We start from the raw sequence: 21,169 nt of genomic DNA on the forward strand, positions 1-21,169 counted from the left end.
CATGGCCTACAATGAGTGATACAGTCCCTTATTCTGCTAGCTTTGCAGCTGTTGTTAACCAAAAAAAAAAAATTTTTTTTTTTTGGTGGGAAGAGTAGAGTTGATTGTTAGGTCATAAACCATTTATCTCCATGGAAAATAACTTTTTTCACTTACTGTCCAATATCGGTGCACTTCTGTCATTGGTGACTGTCTTCTTTAGTTTCTTCCCTTTGCTGATGTCAGAGAGAAGAGCATTTCTCCCAGCCTGCTCTGACTTACTCAAGGCAGGCTTTTCTGTATTGGCCTGAAAGGAAACATGCAAACTCGTATTCATCTTTTGAATTAAAATCATGTACTACAACACTCGGTGGGGACAGCTAGCGTATTGGGAGCTTGTTATTAAGATTCTTGGCAATAGGCTGTAAATTCTCTACAAGTTTTAGACCCGATGTCACTCTTTTTAAGACCCAGACATTTCGGAGCAGATGCAGCAATAAATTACATTCATTTTTAATGCAGGAAGAGTCACTCCCTGATAAAAGTCTCTGCAAATTCAGACCACAATCTGGCCGTAACCAACAGAGCAAGGGGTGGATGGCTAGAAACGAGTAGGGAATTTTAAGTCTGAAAGGAATTTGCAGGATACAATGAGGCTTCATCCTCTAGAATGTTCTCTGAAGAACATCTCTTTCTTGTCTTTTGGAACTAACCTGGTGCAAGAGGAAAATTGTCTTTATCAAAAAGGGTCAGCTGTATTTTTTTTTAATCCACCAAAATTTTAGAAAATAATTCCCTCCGGTTACACTGACAAGAGAGTTTTTTCTTTTTAATTTAAGGCAGATTGGAGGTATAATTTACAAATAGTAAAGTCACCCTTTTAGTGTACAGTCCTGTGAATTCTGACAAACATATACAATCATGTAGCCACCGCCACAATCAAGATATACAGCATTACCATTACCTCCCAAACTCCCTTCATGTTCCTCTGGCCTAAGGTGTTCCTGATGCTTAATCCCTTTTTAAAATTTTTTTATTTTTAAATTCTTTTCCATTATGGTTTATTACAGGATATTGAACATAGTTCCCTAATCCCTTTGAAAGCTTAGCCCACAGAGACTGCACAGCTGACAAAGGTGCTGCTTTAAAACCTCTGGGGGGACTTCCCTGGCGGTCCAGTGGTCAAGACTCCGTGCTTCCACTGCAGGGGTGTGGGGTTGATCCCTGGTCGGGGAGCTAAGATCCCACAAGCTGTGAGGAGCAGCCAAAACATAAAAAATAACCTTTGGGTATTTTCTGTAATTTCAGAGTTCCTGGGAAAGATTCTTACTGTGAAATTGGGATTTTGTTTTTTCAGGGTTCTTTTAGGGAGTGGGAACACTAAGAGGCCAGCAAATGGACTCGGAAGTAGGCGTGTACCCGTGTCTGTCACACTTGGAAACTGGCTCGGTCTGGCCTGGTCCCGGGGAGAGGCGTCTTCCCCAAACCCAGTGGTACTTCTGGCAGCCGTGAGAGTCCTTTGAGGCTCGCCCCAGCACTTCTGAAAGGCTCTGACTTCACAGATGCCAGCAAGGGCCACAAGGAGTAAACCTGGGCAAGTTTAGCTTGATACCTGACCCAGCTATTTATTATAGTTAGAGGCAGAGGGAGAGCTAAGAAAAACCCTGAAGCAGGCTAAACAGAATCTCTGTGTATGAAGCTGAAAGGGTCTTAATTAAATTGTAAAGTAGTACTTGCTCACGATAATAACGGCTAACATTTATATTGCTTTTACTATGGGTCAGGCACCGTTTTTAGCATTTTATGTATACTAATTCATCAACGCTGTGAGTCATGACTTCCATTTTAGAGTCAGGGAAACTGAGGCACAGGGAAGTTAACTCATCAACCCGGTTACCCAGCTGGTAAGAGGAGGAGCTCGGATTCAAAGCCTGGCAGCCTGACTCCGGAGCCTTCCCTATAACCTGACAGAAGGATAAACGCGGGGTCTAGAATGCCCCTTCCCGGAAATGGGGAGGTGTTAAAGAGTACAAACTTGCAACTAAAACATGAATAAGTTCTGGAGATCTAATGTACAGCATAGTGATTATAGTTAACAATGCTATATTATATACTTCGAAGATGTTAAGAGACCAGAACTTAAATGTTCTCACCACAAAAAAGAAATGATAATTATGTGAAGTGATAGAGGCATTAGCTAAAACTGTGGTGGTAATTATAATACATAAATGTATCAAATCAATGTGCTGTCTACCTTAAACTTATACAGTGTTATATGTCAATTATATCTCAGTTGAAAAAAAATTAATAAATAAAATGCCCTTTTCCCACTGGCCTCCACCCCTCCTCTGAAGCAAGCCTGTTAAGAGCTCCTTGGCAGTCAGTTCCAGAAAGGCTCTTTGCATATACAGTTCGCTTTTGCTAATGGGATCATCCTCTATTGCTCTGAAACTTGTTTTTATAACTTAACAACATGCTTTGGACATCTTAGAAAGAGCTTTTTGAATTACCTATTGTCTTCGTTATAAGGATGAAAAAACCTGAGGCGTCGAGAGGTTAAGTGCCGTGTCCACGTTGGTTCTCTTCACGGTTTTGGACCAGCAGCCCTCCCTGGCCTCCTGTTCTGCCTCGAAATTTATTTTGACACCTGACCTCCTTGGGTGCTGACTTATCTCTTGACTGTGCTGTTCCACTGGATGGTGTCCTACGATGGCCACCAACCTTTCCCTTTTCTCGTCTCTATATATCCTGTCTCTCTAGGATCTTGCTTTTAGTCAGGTAATAATGGATAGAAATGAGTGGATAGGATAAACCAGGGTGTCCCAAACTTCAGCCATTCTGGTACAACTTTTGTGACTTTTGTCATCTTCTCATGCTACCTGTGTTATTATTTAATATTTTTCATTAAGTCAATTCACTATATTATTTACTATACTATTTCTCAGTGAACATTTTCTTTTAAATTAACTCAATATTAAACCCTGGGTGTGCTAGTTACAACTTTTAGAATACATATTAAACACATGAGCATTAAAATTAAAAAAAAAAAAATCAAGGCACATACAACTCAGTGATGGTGCAAAACCTATACTTTTGGGGAAATATAAACTAGTCCTTCTATGTTAGCCAGATCACAGCTTTTCAAACTTATCTAAGGGAAGGACGAATTTTTAAGAAAAAAATTTCCATTCCATCATGGACCAATATTTTGTAAAATAACAATGACTTATTAGAAAAATGAATCAGTTTAAAAAAGACACACAAAATACAATCTTAGAAACAATAGACATAACACCACTCTCAGATTGCTATAAGTGTTTCTAAGTGCTTACTCTAAATTTCTGTGCTTAGTTTTTGGGGACTTTAACCAGGAGTTGGAGGACACACTTGGAACAGCAACGAGCTAATCAATGGTCTGTTCTTCCAACTAGGTTCCAGCCTTAGATGGGTTATAAAAAATGTGTACCATGGAAGCCTAGCCAAGAGACTTCTCCTCTCTGAGCTCCAGTTTCCCCAAGTGAAAAGTGAAGGGCCCATCACTGGGAGGCTCCTTAGCAGCGAAGGCTTCACATACTGGGGGGCGCGTCTGGGAAACCTTCCGTATCACTGCGGGGAGGGCTGCCGGCTTCCTGGAAGAGGGTGCACTAACTTCTGAGGACAGGTCCATCAGGGGGCCAGGATGAGCCCAGAGAAGAAATTCCTTAGGAAAGTACACATGGAAATGCGAGGATGGATTTAAAGGGCAAAGTAAGTGTGGGGGGGTGGTGGAGTGGAAGATGGGGGTTATTTGTCAAAAACAGAGTGGGAAGAAAGATGGCGAAAGGCAGAGAAAAAGAAAGTGAGTCTGGAGGACACTTTAATGGATGCATTTTCAGACAGACAGACTGGGTCTCTGGACTATCCTGCCCAGATGTTAAAGGCTACAAGCTGAAAACAGTGCAGGCTGGGCAGAACCGCTCCTGCCAACCGTCTTGGGCCAGCGTGTTCAAATGAACAGGACGTGTCTCCTTGATGGACGAGGCAGAGGAAACCTAACTAATCCACATTCCACGCGTGTCCTACGCATCACATGAGACCTTAGACTACAAAACATTTTCGTATTGTTATCTGCTGCATCTCAGGCTCTGGCTTACTCCAGCACCTGCAAAGCTTACCGTATCATTCATATCTAAGCCAGAATGTGAATACACTGAAAACAAATACATGTGTGCCAGGTTCAAGTTTGTTTAGCTTGCTTCGTGCATGGGCCGTGGATGGGGAGAACCACTCACCAGAGCAAACGTGGGCGGTGGCGGGGGTGCTGGAGGGGGCGGTACGGGCATCCTGGACAGTTACGCTTTCAGCAGTCTGGCTGACAAATCTGTAAAAACAAAAAGAAACAAAGCACCATCATGTATTAGACTTCTTAGTAATACTCCATCCTAATCTTCCTTCCCGCTTTCCCATCAAAGTGGCAGCTATTCACGAAGCCCAACTTTTATAAGAGGTGGAATTCCTTTACGGCATGGCTAGGATGTACTATTCTGGAAGGAGGTCAGCAGGGGAAGCTTCTCAGCCAAAGTGCCTGGAGATACTGGAAGCAAAATCCAGTGCCTCATGCTGCTCAATCCCACCACCACCAAAGCAGGTCGGGGGAAGGACCCTGGCCTGCCGCCCGAGTAAGCTGGGAGGTTATTAGGAAACTGCTAGAAATGTATCCTGGCCAAGTCCGATGTTCAAGTGGCTCCTCTTCCTCACTCATCTCCATGGCGCAGTCCTCTCCCGTGCTCCCGCCCCTCACCCACTCCATGCCCGCGCTTTTTTTCTCCGACATTCCCGACATTTCTTCTCCACTCCGCTGCTTTTCTTCTCTGAGATTCCTGACATCTGTCTAGGTCTGGGTAGCACCCAGGAATGCAAAGATGAATCTGTATTTCTATACTTGCCCTCAAAGTTCTTACAGTCCTCCGGGGAAAGGAGATGGGGATACGGGAAGATAAGATGGGCAAGGAGGCTGGATTCCTACCTCTATGCTACTTGGCATTTCCTTACAGGATCCAAGTGGGAAAAAGGACTTCCCTGGTGGCGCAGTGGTTAAAAATCCGCCTGCCAATGCAGGGGACACGGGTTCGAGCCCTGGTCTGGGAAGATCCCACATACTGCGGAGCAGGTAAGCCCATGCGCCACAACTACTGAGCCTGTGCTCTAGAGCCCATGAGCCACAACTACTGAGCCCGCGAGCCACAACTACTGAAGCCCACGTGCCTAGAGCCCGTGCCTTGCAACAAGAGAAGCCACCGCAATGAGAAGCCTGTGCACCGCAACGAAGAGTAGCCCCCGCTTGCTGCAACTAGAGAAAGCCCGTGCACAGCAACAAAGACCCAATGCAGCCTAAATAAATAAATAAATAAAACCTTACTTTAAAAAAAAAAAAAAGGGAAAAAAGAGAGGAGGAATCAAACCTCTGACTCTGGGCTGTTTACTACAAATAGGCTTCCTTAGAAAGGCTTTCTGCAGAGTCTGATTGCTCTGGGGACAAAGGGAAGGCCAGACTCCGTGGCAGTGAGACAGCGCAGGGAAGCCCTGGTGGGTAGCAGCGGCGAAGGGGGCAGCCTGGGAAGCATCAGGGGCTGAAGAAACGATGGCAAGGACGTGCCCCCAGAGTTGTGCCAGCAATGAACCCCGTCTCCCTTTCCCCCAGTCCTCGGAGTCCCATCCCTGGGTCTGAGCAGAAGCCCCAGGGCGCAGCCCTCACCCACGTACTCACCCCTCAGTATCCCAGCGTCTCCCACCCCGAGCTTGCTACTCCTGGGTCAGCAAGGCTCCCAGATTGGAGCGGGGCATCACCCAGAGCTGTTAGAAACATCAAATCTCAGCCCCTCTGCCTGCACTGAATTTGTTCCAGCATTTTAACAAGATCCCTGGGTGATTCATGTGCACTCGAGAAGCCTGGTGGTAGAGCCTTAAACCAAGTGAGCAGCCTGGAACACTGACCACCTGAATAACATTGTTTCTGTGGAACATGTGTCCTGAATTTCAAACCTCAGAATTATCTTCTATTTTCAATAGTCTCTTAATTGCAGAAAACAACCTCTTAGAATCTAAAGTATTAGGGAATTCCCTGGCGATCCAGTGGTTAGGACTCTGCACTTCCACTGTCGGGGGCCCAGGTTCGATCCCTGGTCGGGAAACCAGGACCCCACAAGCCATGTGGCACGGCCAAAAGAAAAAATAATTTAAAGTATTAACTTAGTTCAACCACTGAAAGTTAATGTGGAAAACTTATACCTTGAAACAAATACAGATGACCCTTGAACAACGGGTCCACTCAGATGTGGATTGTTTTCGATAGTAAACATTATAGTATTATACTATCCATGGGTAGTTGAATCCGAGGATGCGGAATCCGGGTGCAGAGGACCCGTGGATACGGAGGGCTGACTGCGTGCAGAGGGTCGGCGCCCCTAACCCCCGCATCGTTCAAGGGTCAGCTGTTACTTTCTATAGACGTTTTGCTGGATGGCTTGCTTTCTGTGACAGAAACGGAATGGAAAAGCTAAGAGGACATGGCCAAACTTGTCAAAGCTACTGGAAGACAGGAATCAAGAGAGCTTCTGACAGTTCTATTCTGAGTGCCATCTAGAAAATGAAATTTAAAAAACTCTAGAGCAGCAAGAGCTGCTCTCATCTATTAACAGTCAATTGGATGATAAAGGGCTCTTTATTTCTGTCGTCTTGAATACTTATGACCACACTGCAAACTAGCATAATTCCACTCATTTTACAGAGGAGGACGCTGGGACTCAGAGAAATTAATAACTCGCTAAAAGACCCGTGAAAGTCATTCACATCAAGTCCTTTTGGTCCCTGCTCTTCTTAGATAAGCATTTTTAGGCAGGTAAAGGGCTAACTAGTACTGCAGCTCACCCGTAAACTCGGTCAGAATCTGGTTTTCAATAAGAGCCTGTCTCAGACAGGGGTTCTTTTAAAATCTGTTCCTTACATTGGTCTTTCCTGGGTGACACCAATCGGTCCCGCGTGGGGCTACACGGGCAGTGTAATAAGGAGGGCTGGGGGGCCTGTGTTTGGAGGCCCCTGAACCTCCAGAAGCCTCAGGGTTGTGTCCCAGGACCAGGAGGAAGGACGGGGATCTGAAACGGGATTCAGGCCCAACTAACTGTCAGAGCTGCTATGGCCAACGCAATGGTCTGAACAGAGCTGGAGGAGGCGGCTAACCAAGGAGGGGGTGGCCGGGTCCACCCAGAGGGCCCGGGAGACGGGCTCCATGGGACAGACCGTCCGCGTGCTCAGTGGATGAAAAGCCCCTCAACACTCCACTGCGTCAGGTCCTACGCTCACCAGCTAACCTGCCATCCTGTTATCCTAATACTGAGGAAGAAGTGGATTCTGATCAGCTACCGCGAACCTCTTACGGGTTTAGTTCTCATAAGCCAGTCTCTGGTTGCAAAGATCAAATTGAACTTCTGTACGCCTCAGGGGCCAGATGATGGAACAGGGCCGCTCTCAGGGGACTGCCACCCTGTGAGGCCTCTTTAATCCAAGTAGTTTACAGTTTTCTGTCGTTGCTATCATGGTTCTCTCTGTGCATTAATAAATAAACCTCCGGAGCACAGAGGCTGGGCCTCCCCCCGCCCCGCCACCTCCGATGAACAACGGGGAGAGGATCTGCGGGTGGGCGCTCTCACCTTTCCCAGGCTAAGCTCTCCTTTCTCTCCACTGCTACTACTCCCCCTGCCCCCATCCCTCGCTCTCCTCCAGACAAACTACTCCCACCCCCACCTCCACACTGAAAGGTGATTCCAGAGGCCTCCATGGTCCCTTGGCTTCTTGCTCGCTGAACAGTGGCTGGTCTGGACTTGTCCAGGCTGGGCCTTGAGGGAAGTTTGTGAGAAACCCCAGAGTCTGATCCTGCCACCCCAGCACACGGGTCAAAGAAGACCAACCTCATGCCCCCCGACGCCGGGCCCCCAGCAGGCCCCCTTCTCGGCTGTCTTACCACCAGACCGTGAACTCCATCCGGTCTTCCCAATACATGGCACAAAGCAGGGTTCTCTCTAAATACGTGGGAATGGAAGAGCCAGGTGTCACACAAACAAGCCATGTGCTGGTCGTTGGAACGGCTCCCAGCATCAGCCCTGGGCATCCCAAGGCCTGGGCAAAGAACCAGTCCCATGGCAGAGGGGCTGGCTAGCTTTAAGCCTGGGCGCTTGCTTTCCTGACTTCATCAGGGGAGTAGAGCCCAAGGCCTTGGGAGAGCAGGGACTTCCCTGGTCTCCTGGAGTTGAGAGCCCACGTCAGAAGCAAGACTGGGCCTGACTGTAGGGCCTCAAGAGCAGCCTAGATCCTAACGGACAGGCCTTCCTAGCCTGGATCTTCACATCCACAAGGTCTGTGGACAGAATTCAGGGGTTCATGAACTTGGATGAAAAAAAGGACATATTTATTTCCCCTGAACTCTAACTACAATGTAGTACTTCCTTCAATTATGAATACAGGCCACAAACCACACCTGAAACCTTTTCACCAACAGCTTTTCACATGATATTTTCACATCATATTCTCACATCATATTAAAATTGTTGCAGACCTCTTTTGAAGTTGTGGCAATGTCTGCTGCTAGATCTTGTATCTATTTCACTGTAACTAGTTGCCTTGGTAATCCTCTGTATTTTGTTTTATGCATTTAACAGCAGTCAGAGAAGCCGTCTGACTTTTTTGGGCTTTACCAGATACTAGCGTGGCCTATGAATGAAAAAGTTTAGAATCCCTGTGAGAACATGAGTCCTGGGTCAGGAGAACATGATTTTGAAACTCTGCTCTGCTGCTAATAACCTGGGATAAGACTAAGCTCTCTGAGCCTCCCCTTCCCATCTGTCAAATGGGTGTACAAGGCGGATGAAATGAAACAGTACAGCAGGCCTGGGTAGAGTAAGCAATCAACAGACGGGTCCAGAGCTGTAGTTCCTGAGGTGAGCACGCGCCCTGCTAGTGTGAGTACTGCTCGAGCACCTGGCAGAGGACGGCCTGGCCTGGTGACTGAGCTGAGGCCCTGGCTTTGCCCAGAGTCCTGTGTGGGCGAGGCTGCCCCCCTGGGAATGAGGCAGCCTGAGGGCTTGGCCTCCCACATTTGGTTCTTCCCTTGGGAGATGGGCGCACGGCAGGAAAGGCAGCTCTGTACCCAGGAGGGAGGGGCCCTAGAAGAAGGGAAGCAGTGACTAGGGCAGGGGCTCCCAAGTGTCGGCCATCATCTCTTGCAGGGGAACCAGGCTCCCTGAAGTTGGAGGATCACGGCCGTACCCATTTGCTGATCCTTGCCCTCCTACCCTCCCACTGACCCCAGGCACAGAACTTCTAACAGTACACACTTTTGAGAATTAATTGCTTTTAGAGAATAATTTCACTGTTTAAATAACTTTCATCATAGAGAGAAAAGTCAGACTTCTCTAAAATGTTCACCTTGTGTGCTGAATTTTATGTGCACAAGGAAAACCACATGGATAGAAATGGGTTTTTTGTTTTCACACACAGCGTTATGGACTGAATTTGTATGTTGACGCTCTAAGCCCTAGTACCTCAGAATGTGACTGTATTTGGAGAGATGGCCTTTAAAGAAGTGACTAAGTTAGAATGAGGCCATTAGGGTGGGCCCTAATCCAATATGACTGGGGTTCTTAGAAGAGGAAGAAACACCAGGGATGTGTGAGCGCAGATAAAAGGCCATGTCAGGACATGGGGAGAAGGTGGCCATCTGCAAGCCAAGAAGAGAGGCCTTGGGAGAAACCAAACCTGCTGACACCTTGATCTTTGACTTCCGACCTCCAGAAATGTGAGATAACAAAATTCTGCTGTTCGAGCCACCCAGTCTGTGGTACTTTGATATGGCAGCCCTAGCAAATGATAAACACAGTTTTAACAATACATGTTATCTATCATGTCTGCTATCCACAGTGAAAATTATAAGATAATAGTTTTTGAATAAAATCCATCAATTGATTTCTCACCCAAACTATCTCTGGATTGTCTGTCATACATTAAAGAAATTAAAAGTCAACCTGAGGGGGGACTTCCCTGGTGGTCCAGTGGTAAAGAACCTGCCTTCCAATGCAGGGGACGCGGGTTCGATCCCTGGTAGGGGACCTAAGATCCCATATGCCACGGGCCAACTAAGCCTGCGTGCCAACTAAGCCCACGCGCCACAACTACTGAGCTCCCGTGCCTCAACTGGAGCCCACATGCCGCAAACTACAGAACCCACATGCCCTGGAGCCCGCACGCCACAACTACAGAAGAGAAAATCCACGCACCACAACGAACAGCCCGCAGGCCTCAACTAAGACCCGACACAGCCTAAATAAATAAACAGATAGATAGATAAATAAATAAATAAAATATATATTAAAAAAATCAACCTGAACCCTAGGGAACGTGAGTGATTACCAAAGTTTTATTTAATAACTGAATCCCTTAAAAAATCAACAAATTTTAGGTGGAAACTATTGAGATGAGGGGAGGGATCTACCAATAAACCTTTCATAAAGGAATTGATTCTTTGGGTTGAGAGAACAGAGTAGAATATTTTACATAAATGACTTCAAAAATCCACTAATTGGCTCTTCTTTGTCACCTACACACATGTACATATATATACACAACATACATCAATATTTAGAAATTCTGGAATTTCCTAGTTCTGTGAGAGACATGGATGGTTTTGTTGGTTTTACTACACTTCTAGTAGGTCAGCATCATGGTTTAAACTCACAGTGGACAGCATCACACACTGACCCTAGATCAACCAGGGCAGCTGGTGGCCCCGAGCCACCTGCTAAATGTGTAATACTGGTTATGGGGAACACCTTGTGAGAAAGAGTGAATTGCTCCCCACCCTACAGCGACGTATTCCCCCAACAGCATGGACAACTAGACACTCAATCAGAGCCCAGAGTTCAGTCCAGAGTTGCCCCAGGAAACTTATGCTTTCTTCTTCAATATGCTCATCTAAGAAAGCAGAATTATCTCTGAATATAAAATGATCAAGAGAACTGGCAAGTTATTTAAATAAACTGTTTCTTAGTTTCTTCCAACCAATGTCAAATTCATTCTAGATGTGGGCCATGTGAGGCCCACACTATAGAATGACAGGAAGAGGGGAGAGATTTCCAGCACTGTCCAATGAAATAATCCTCAGAAGGCCGGCCTCTAATCCGGAGGACGTGGGTGTGAATCGGCCAAGTTCTAGCAGAGAAGATAAGACGCAGGTTTATCCAGTTATGTTTTATCACGATTTTGGACCATTCAAAAATATAAAGCATTTTGCTATGCAAATCGTGCCAAAAGTCACCCTTAAATACTATTCTACCTAAAATAAATGGGAGAAAAGTAAACTTTTTGTTCAAAAAAGGTTGAATTCATCACTGTGTGTGTGTGTGTGTGTGTGGTGGGGGGGGGGGTGGTACAGGGAAAGGACATAATAGAAATAACACAATTGAAAAGATCCTAACGTCCAATGTTCTCTTGCCCTCATTACTTTCTATTCTCTCTCTTATTTTTATTTATATTCCTTGATATTTTACTTTATATATAATGTTCTTAACTCATTTTCATGTATATATTTCTTGTGTGCTCTTGGCATCTTCAGGTTAGATTTTTGAGAATTTTTTTTCCTGCTTCCAAAAGTAGCATATATTCATTTAGAAAATGATAGACAATATAAAAATACAAAGATGAAAATAAAACACGACAGTTGTATTTAACCATTGAAGGAAGCATTTGATAATAATTAAATATTAGGTGAAAAAGGGTTGGGGTTAATAATACCCAGAGATAATTCTTGTTAACCTTTTGATGTATATTTTTCCAGCTTTTATACACAAACACACACATACCTCTTTGTATCTATATAAATACACACATGCACAACTGTCTGACCAATAAATATTAACAGAAGGAAATTTATAATACATACAACTCGACAGTGTTTTAATAAGGAAAGGCCCTTAAATTCATATCGAGTTATTGCAGCCATAAAAAAAATGATTGCAAAGGCATTCATTATAAAGGTAATGAATCTACTCCAAGTTACACCGTTAAAATAAAATCATTTAGCAAAAACTCAAATTGCTGCTAACATTGGTAGTTTGGGGATTCCTACTCATGATTATTTTTGGTTCTATTCTTTAGAAACTCCTCCATGAGACAAACTTAGTTGGATGTGTTTAAGATCTGCAAACCATCAGAACTAATTAAGATGAAGTTGGCTTTGTTCTTCAACTTCCTGTAAAAATGCTCAACAGGAAAATTGATGCTCACAGCAAACCACAGCCATCCTGTTTCTTTAGCAGTCTTTTCACAGCTGCAGTTGCCCGTAGTTTCTATTTTCTGATACCAGGCCCAGTGCAACAGCTCAGTGCCCCACCCCCAAGCCCGGCATGTCGTTTTGGCCATTTTAGCAACTTTTAATACGTTTGCATAAAGTTTGTTTCTATTATTGTGACTCTTCCTCTCCTCAGTCCAAGCTCCAGAGGGCTGAAGGCAATGAGGCAGTCAATGCAAGAGGAGAAGCAGAAAAGGCTGCTCAACCCAAGAAGAAGCCAAAGGTAGAGAACAGAAACAAGCTTTCCTTTATAAGCAAAGCAACTGCCTCACCTAGTTCATGATCATTGTTTTTCTCAATCTGAGCTGAATGTGGTACGCGCACTTGCTGTACACAGGACCCCTCATTTCTCAAAATGTACTTGCTCTTTTCTCCGTTGATCATCATTTAAGGCAATAGCTTAAGTCAATTCTGCTTACGGGCTGTTTTCTCAATGGTAAGGGTTTGTGTCTCTGCTGTACTTGGAGGGTCCTTGGCTATTTCAGAAACACTTCTTTTAGATAAAGAGTTGGATAATTTGGGGAGTAGGGGGAATTTTTCAGAGAAGACATTTTGAAGCATCTACAATGTCATTACAATTAGAGGGGAGCCTGGACACAAACGCACAATTTTATTTTAAGAGTAACTGCTGGGGAAATAAAGGTTGCTATGAAGTAAAATTATTTTCTTAATACACTGTCCTACATGTTTAATTGAAAACTTAGTGCAAATTCATAGACAGCTAAACCCTCTCAAAAATGAGAAAATGAAGGTAAGTTGAATGACCCACCTACTTGTCCTTGTTTAACTATGGGAAAGGAAAGAGAAATCTTTTCTACTTTATCCACTTAACTAAAAAGTACCAATTTTCCTCCCACGACTTCCCATCTCTAACAAGTACTGGTTGGTTTTTTTTTTTAGTACTCTCTTTAAGGGCCTCAAATCTCAAAACTACGTTTCCCTAAATCCTCAGCACCACATTTAGTTTTACCAGAGGATTAAGATCTGCCCCTCCCTGTTCTCCACTACACACACACACACACACACACACCCCACACACACTCATGCACACATACTCACAGCATATAGGTCAACATACTCAACATATTTTATTCATTTAACCATTGAAAGTGTAGCCTTATAATATAAGCAGAAGAGTCACCGAATTTACTTCTGAAAAGGTCAAAAGACTTAGAAAGGAAATGGTCTTACCTGAGATTATTCACTTAAAGATATTTACTGTGGCTGTGACATTTAAAACAAAGCATTTGTACAATCCCAGATTCTCGGGATTAGAAAAGAACATCTTGTGCCCTCCTAAGTACTTAACGAAAAAAGCTCTTGAAATTACAGTTAGTTGTTAGTGGCCTTGGGCAAACTGCTTAGCCTAAGTCCAGTTCCCACAATAAAATGGCGAGAAGGGTACCGACTCAACAAGACTATTCAAGAGTTAAATGAGGCAAGTGCTAAATAAGTATTAGCCATTTTAAAAAAATAAAATAAGCAAAAGTCAAGAGCCTAACATACAGTGAGTGCTCAATAAATATCGTCTTTTCCTTTTTTTAACCATGAGAAGGAGAAACCACAAGCTGATGATGTAGCCCACATGTGCACACCCATGCAAACTTCTGCATTACAAACGAATGGCAAACGGAGGTGCATATAAAGTGCATTGTAAATTTCTCAGAAAAGCATACTAATTAAGGCATTTCTTATTCTAGTATTCGTTTTTTCAGTTTTAATTTTCAGGACTAAGGGTTGCAAAATACAGACAGAAGTATTTGATAGTCCAGGGGGAATGCTCTTTTCAACAATAAGTAAATGTATGACAATTTGGAAAAACAAAAATGAGTCAAACCTTAAAGCAGGAACGAATCACAATTTAAATAGCCAGAAACTCCCAACGAAAATGACGTGTTCATGAAATGTTAAGCAGACTTCAAAAGTGCATAAAACTTGAAAGGTCCAGGAATTAGGTAGCTCACTTCCTCTTACATTTTAGCACAGGTTGGGGAACTTCCAGCCTATAGGGCAGATCTAGAATTTGATTTCGTCAACGATAAGAGTGAAATTGCTGCTGGACCCCAGGGAAAATTCTTCACCATGGGAAGGTCTCTGAATACTGCAGTTCATTCAGAGTATGTGTAATCCTTAAAAGTTTAGATATTAGAGTAATTGAAGAGCTGTGAGCAATTAACCAACAGATGAACTTTTCAAAGAGCATCAGAAAACAACCTATGATTTTAGATAAATCATTTAACCTCTTTAGACTATAAAAGGACAATTTTGACTAAACGATGTTCCAGTTCAGAAGCAACATAACTTTACGAAGTTAATGCATAATGTTAGACCCACAGCCCAAGTGACTAGTAAGGGTATGGTTTCCACACTAATGGACCTCAAAATCTTTTTCAGGCTTCTCATCTTCCTCTCTCACTATCCTGTCTTATTCTTTATCCTGCTTTCCCACTATCTTTCTCTCTACCAAGCTGTCCTACTTTTCTTAATTAGAACCTTCCTACAGTCTTTTCTTCATTTTACCACTTGTCTATTTTCTACTGTATACACTAATTATGCCATTGAATTATTTAAAAGAACTTATACTTATTGACCAAAGTTGTACGTGCCCTCTTAACTTTTTAAAGCTTTATTTTATATTTCTCCATGGGGTAAAAGGAATATAAGTCAAGTTGCTTTTTCATATATGCCCCAAAGAAAAAAAAAGCATTTTTTTGATACAAAAAAGTTTCCTTAATCCTGCTCTGTACATCTCTGGGTACACCGTTTGAAATACGAAAATTACAATATTTTACGTCAAAATATTAATCATATTAAATGTAACTAGTAACAATGAATGCTGCAGAATTTGATTAGCAATAGTAATTGTGCACCGCACTGTTAGGATGTTGAACAGAATGATTCTAAAAGACAAACTGTCCTAAAAGACTCTGCTTAGAAATGGTTTGCGATTTGAACTTAAGTAACAGGTTTGTAGCAACAGACTGGCAAGAGCTTAGCTCCACGGTACTTTCCTTTGAAGCTTCCAGTGGCTCCTTTTGCTTTAAAAGCACTTACTGTTGCCGGCCGAAGTGACAATTCAAAGGCAGTCATGTGGACAATTGCACCATCCACCGAAAGGATACAGTTACTGACATAAACCCCCATTTTAAATGGGAGAAAAAATTCCTGTGGATCCAAACTTGCCCAGTGGTCAGGAATAATTCTCTTGAAAATCTCGCTTACATTTTGGTTCAAAACGCAAGTTCTAAATTGCCCACAATCACTATAGCAGTGAAACTAGTCCTGTGTGCAACAGGACTCGACCACATGGTACTCTACTGAAAAATTAAACAACTTTATCTCAACATACTATGGTCCATCAAAAGCCATCGAGTCCTTCCCTCTAACTGAATAAAGGAAATACATTTAGTTTGAATATAATTTTTCTTACCGTTAAAGGATACTGCGGGAAGACATGATCAGGGACACAGGCAGACAGGGAGCAAGCAAGATATGAGAGAGAAAACCGTCCCTGAGAAAGGCATCATCTTCTAACGCAAACGTGGGGTCGTTTTTGGACAGCCATTTTGGACAAGCTCTGGCCTCTCGTTAAATGTGACACACTGAGTCAGAGGCAGACATCCTTCTGTGGTTATTCACTTCCTGTCTGATTAATTTGTTGCTTGTTCCTTCCTCCTTTTCTGCAGAAAAAAAGGCTAGATGGGTTTTACTTCAGAAGCAAGCAAGAAAAAAACCCTAAATTTGGAAAATTACATGTTTCTCCTTCCCACCAGGTGTAACATACCTTTAGGTACAGGGACAAGAGGAGATTAGCACCTCCATCTGGTTAACAGCCCAACTTTATTCTAGACACCTCCACAAAAATAACTGCTCACGGAACGTGAGATTCCTTCAAGAAATTCCATTTTAAAGCATCGCTCTCGATATTGATGATAACATTTAGGATTAAGGGAAAGAGTCACTCAAGAACTAAAAGCTCTAAGCAGCACTAATAAATAACGTAAGTGATCCTTCCTCATCTACAGAGCGGGGTAGGGAGTAAGTTACAAACGCAGGTGAAGAGAGCTAGTCAGGTGTATGAAGGCAAATGAGTTTTGAAATGTGATTTTGGTGCCCAAGTCAGGATAAATAACATACAGGCACAACTCATTTTATTGTGCTTCGCTTTATTGTGCTTTGCAGATATTACGTTTTATTTTTTTTTTTAACAAATTGAAGGTCTATGGCAACCCTGAGTCAAGCAAGTCTATTGGCGCCATTTTTCCAAAAGTATTTGCTCACCTTGTGTCTCTGTGTCACATTTTGATAATTCAAGCAATATTTCAAACTTCTTCATTATTATTATGTTGGTTATGGTGATCTGTGATTGCTGATCTTTGATGTTACTACCACGACTCGCTGAAGGCTCAGACGATTACCACTTGAATGAAGTTTTTAAAAATTGAGGTATAGTTGACTTACAATAGCAATAAAGTAGTTTTTAATTAAGGTATGTACTTTTTTTTTAGACATGATGCTACTGCACACTTAACGGCCTACAGTAGAGTATAAGCATAACTCGTACACGCACTGGGAAACCAAAAAGATCGGTGTGACTTGCTTTATTGCAGTATTCGCTTTATTGCAGTAGCCTGGAACGGAATCTTCAGTATCTCCGAAGTCAGCCTGTACAGCTCAAGGCAGCGGAAGATCAGAGCTTTCTAAGCCAAAATGTTTTGTTTCCGTCCGCCACACTTAATGGGGTGACAATAACTCTCCCAGAGGATGCTTGACAGAAGCACAGAGATGATGAGTACACAAGGAGGAAACTCAGATTCCTCACTCTCAAAGGACTCTAAGAGGTGGGTAGGCAATGGAATACAGGCAAAAAATATTATACCGAAACCTTGAGAAGTGTATAAAAATCTGAAAACGCTCATAATTTTTTCTCAATCCACCTGAAAGGTTCAGACTGATGTTTGTGACACACACCACGTACCTCTGAGAAAACGGTATCAGCTGAAAGAATGAAAAACAGAGGCACATTCTGGAGAAGTACTGGGATAGTTAACGTCCAAGGTTCTTTTAACTCTCAATTCTTTGAGATATGAGTCTAGCCTCACAAGGAGTTTCATGATGCCAAGCCACGGCAGAATTCCTAGAAGTGGGGCTTCCAAGGATTAGTGACCTAGAGTCTTCTACTTTGCCTGGTGCCACTCGATGGTACAGACTTGATTCTTCTCAACTAACGTAGGGCCTGGAGTCCAAGGGACACTCAATACATGAATAAATACATGCAGGCCTGAGGCTGGACAGAGGTGGAGGCCTGCAGCTATTATCTCCTTCGCCCTCCACTAAGCTCGGGAAAACACAGAACTTGATCATCTACCAGGTAAATGCCTGAGTGACTCTTTGGGGAAGTCTAACTATAGTTGGGTCTAAAAAGAGAACATGGGCAATAGGGTGATTTCTCTATGTATTTACAGAATTACTTTGAAGTTCCCTAATAAGTAATGTGCCCCAAACACACACACACACACACACACACACACACACACCCTAGGACACTACAGTTCATGACTATTCTCACCCATTAGGAAAAACTAAACTAGAAGGGGGTATGTCACTTAGAAGTCTGGAGCCTGTGAGACACACAAGGGAGTAGTTGTCTAGGGTTTGGGTCTATTTCATCTTTAATGAGAACTTGTAAGGACAGTCAACTTCGGATACATTTATGAGGTGTCCACTATGCACCATAGGACATAAATCAGATAATGTTCCTCCCTGTTTAAAACCCTCCAATGGTTTCTCATTTCACTTTAAAAATCCAAGCTCTGCCTAGGCCCACAAGGACCCACAAGATCTGCGTCCCCCCGCACACCCAGCTCTCTGACCTTATCTCAAGTAAACTCCCTCTTGCTAATTTCCTTCCAGGTCTTTCTGTTCCTTAAATGCACAAGCTCATTTGCATTCTGGCCCTGACACTTGTAAGCCCTCTCACCTGGTACACTCACCTCCCTGGTTCCTTTTCATTCTCCAGTTGTCAGCAAAAATGCCCCCTCTCATGTCCTATCTCTACTCCCATTTTCTTTTATACATTGCACATGTCACCACCTGGCATTTTTTCATTTAATTGTTTATTTACTTGTACATCCCTCCCCACTAGAATTCAAGCTCCATAGGATCTTGTTTCCTGCTGTCGCCTCAGCATCTAGAACAGCATCTGACTCCTGGTAGGTGCTCAATAAATATTATTTGTTGAATGAAAAAGAAAATCAATCTCTCTTTAAAATTCTACCAGAACATAACATTCGTTTAAGAGCCTAAGGCTGTTCCCCCTAAAGCAGTGATTAAGGAATGCCAAGCCTAGACTTGCACTTTCTTCTCAGGAAGGCTTAGGTTAAAGGGGCATCTGCGAGGGAAAGGACACTGGAGATCAGCAGTAAACCCTTTAGCCAACCGGGGGGCTTGGCAATGTGTGCAGAGCCTCATGCAGTGCAAGTGGCTCATGTCATCGGGCAGTGGGGAAGAGAAAAATGGGTTAGGAAAGTTAAAAACAAATAAATAATCCAATCGGAAAGGAAGGGGAAGAAATTAAAAGAAAAAGGAAATAAGGCAGGAAAAGATGGAGACAAAGGAGAGATCACATGGTGGGCGGGGGGCGGTTCCAACTGCATCACTGACAAAGCGGCCTTGGAGGCCACCCTCTGCAGTGGGTGTAGGTGTTGGACGTGAAAGCGCTCTCTGCCCTTCCTCTGGGCCCAGGTGTTCCAGATCCCCGTCAGTTTCTCAGAATAAGGAATTTTAAGGACAAATGAGACTGCAGAGATCAGAGTCCACACCATCATTTACAGAAGAGGAAACGGGGGTCCAGAGAGGTTAAGTGACCTGCCTCTGTCACACAGCAGGCAGCAGCAGAGCTGGTGCCAGAAGCCCAGTCTCTCTCTCCATGGTCCAGGGTCATTATGGCCTTAAGCCTCATTTTAAGTTCAGAGGAGGATTTCACTTAATTCCTCTCTATAAGCATAAGAAGAGGTGGAAGGAAGAGGGGTAGAGAGAAGGCTGTGATGTGGAGGGGAGCAGTTGAGGGTAGGGTTTGTACTGCTGTTGGGGATGTTATTATAATCAAAGGCCGAAGAAAAGTGGATTGAGACCCCGAGGCGAATAAAGATAATCAGAATTCTGGACTTCAAAGAGAATCTTAAACGTGTATATCACCCTATTCAATACATAGACCAGTCCCAGCCTAATGACAGAGTAAAACAATAATTAACAGTCTCTGGACCAATCAGATGAAGAATCCTCCATGTTAATCTACAGAAACAGAAAATGAAGGACAGACAGAGATTATAGTACAACATGGTGGTTCTCACCAGTCTGGGTAAAGCTGTAAAGAATCACAGCCAACGACCCTCCTATGGTGACCCCAAATCAACAGAGACTGAATAAGGGCAACAGTGACATGTATAAAATATAAGAGCAATTGTTTTTCATAATTCTGGTTTTTCAAGTTGTGTTTTCATGACTACATGTTATAGTTCAGTATATCCCTGGTAGTGGAAACATATTTTAGAATACTGTATTCCTTCCATTCTAAAACACCACCTTCTTCAATAGCAAAATACCCCCCTTATAGCTTTTTCGGGGGAAAAGGAAACAGTACCAAATTAAATGTATGCATTTATTGTAAGAGAAATTCTACTTGCAACTTGTTAAAATATAGGAATTATGCGATTTAAAAGAGCAGAAACAAAGGAATTACCTTCTTCCCCATAAACTTATCAGTACAGTTACATAGAGGGCTGATCATTTAAAAATAATCTCAGAAACAGAGAAATTAAAAACAAATTTTGTACTATTCTATGCCCTGCTAATATAAATTGGTATAATCTTACTTGGGGAAATATTTGCAATATATTTCCTTATGTTTTGGCAGCTCAGCATCCACTGACCCTACTTATAATGATGTCCTTCAGTTTTCGTTTAGAGACATCCCTCCCTCCCTCCCTCCCTCCTTCCCAGACCCTGTGGGTCCAGAGGAATTCACTCCCATTCCAGATACACGAAGAGCTGGCTCATGGGATCCTTGCATTCATGTGGCCCCAGAGACTTTTTTGGCGATGGCCTGTGACCTCATCAGAACCAAGGGAATTTGTGGCCAGAGGAGAGGACTCTTCCTGAGGGAGGAGACTGGAGTTGGATCTGTGACGATGGAGGGGCTGGAATTGGCTCACTCATCCTCTCACCCACATGGGGTTTGAAAATGAGACCAACAAAGTGGGGAGCTGGGGATGGAGAAAACCCAGCAGTTGACGTTGTTGGCTGAATCCATCTATACCTGAAGCTAGCACTATTTTGGACTTTTAACTTATACTAGCAAATAAATTCTCTATTTTGTTTAAGCTAGTGTGATCAGGTTTTCTATCACTGGCAATACAAACACTCTTACGTGATACAGAAATCAGTAGTAGAAGTGAATATTGAATGTGACTAACCCTAAAATGTGCAACTGGCTGATTTAAGGTTGGATGACAGCTAGTGCGGGCTCTCCTGCTCTAGGAGGTTGGTCATCCTGGCTATGTGATGGCAACACTGCTGGTTATGGCGCCACCTATTGAATCCTGGGTCTAAGACCACGAGCCTCCTGAAGGTGCACCATTAAAGGATTCGGAGAAGAAATTTAGAAGGTTGGAGTGTGTCGGCTACTTGCAGCCTTCAGTGAGAGCCACAGGAAAGAGATAAACTTAGGATGAAACTGATTGGAAGCCCAGAGGCAGGGAAAAAGGGCTTTGTTAATAGAGGCCTTTTTTTTTTTTTTCCTGTGAGGTGCAACCAAGA

The 21,169-nt window shown here is 43.3% G+C and overlaps 2 protein-coding genes across 5 annotated transcripts in view; one reads left to right on the plus strand and one right to left on the minus strand.

The window, feature by feature from the left end:
- LOC309662582 (uncharacterized protein) overlaps positions 1-20,733 on the plus strand; it is a 116,786-nt gene extending 96,053 nt beyond the window's left edge. The window contains exons 7-8 of one of the 2 annotated variants that reach the window (XR_014264768.1): positions 12,489-12,666; positions 16,980-20,733. The gene's annotated coding sequence lies outside the window, so the exon portion shown is untranslated. The remainder of the gene's footprint in view (positions 1-12,488; positions 12,667-16,979) is intronic. The other variant, XR_014264769.1, reaches the window with a different exon arrangement.
- The window catches only part of WIPF1 (WAS/WASL interacting protein family member 1), a 120,310-nt gene that overhangs the window by 20,676 nt on the left and 78,465 nt on the right, over positions 1-21,169 (minus strand). For all 3 annotated transcript variants that reach the window (XM_082465438.1, XM_082465439.1, XM_082465437.1), the window contains 2 exons: positions 4,251-4,339; positions 157-286 (listed from right to left, as the gene is read on the minus strand). In XM_082465438.1, coding sequence (XP_082321564.1) covers positions 157-286; positions 4,251-4,301 — 181 coding nt within the window. In that variant the 5' untranslated portion in view covers positions 4,302-4,339. The remainder of the gene's footprint in view (positions 1-156; positions 287-4,250; positions 4,340-21,169) is intronic.

Source organism: Balaenoptera physalus (genome assembly GCF_965194825.1).
Source record: "Balaenoptera physalus genome assembly, chromosome: 6".
Taxonomy (NCBI): Eukaryota; Metazoa; Chordata; class Mammalia; order Artiodactyla; family Balaenopteridae; genus Balaenoptera; species Balaenoptera physalus.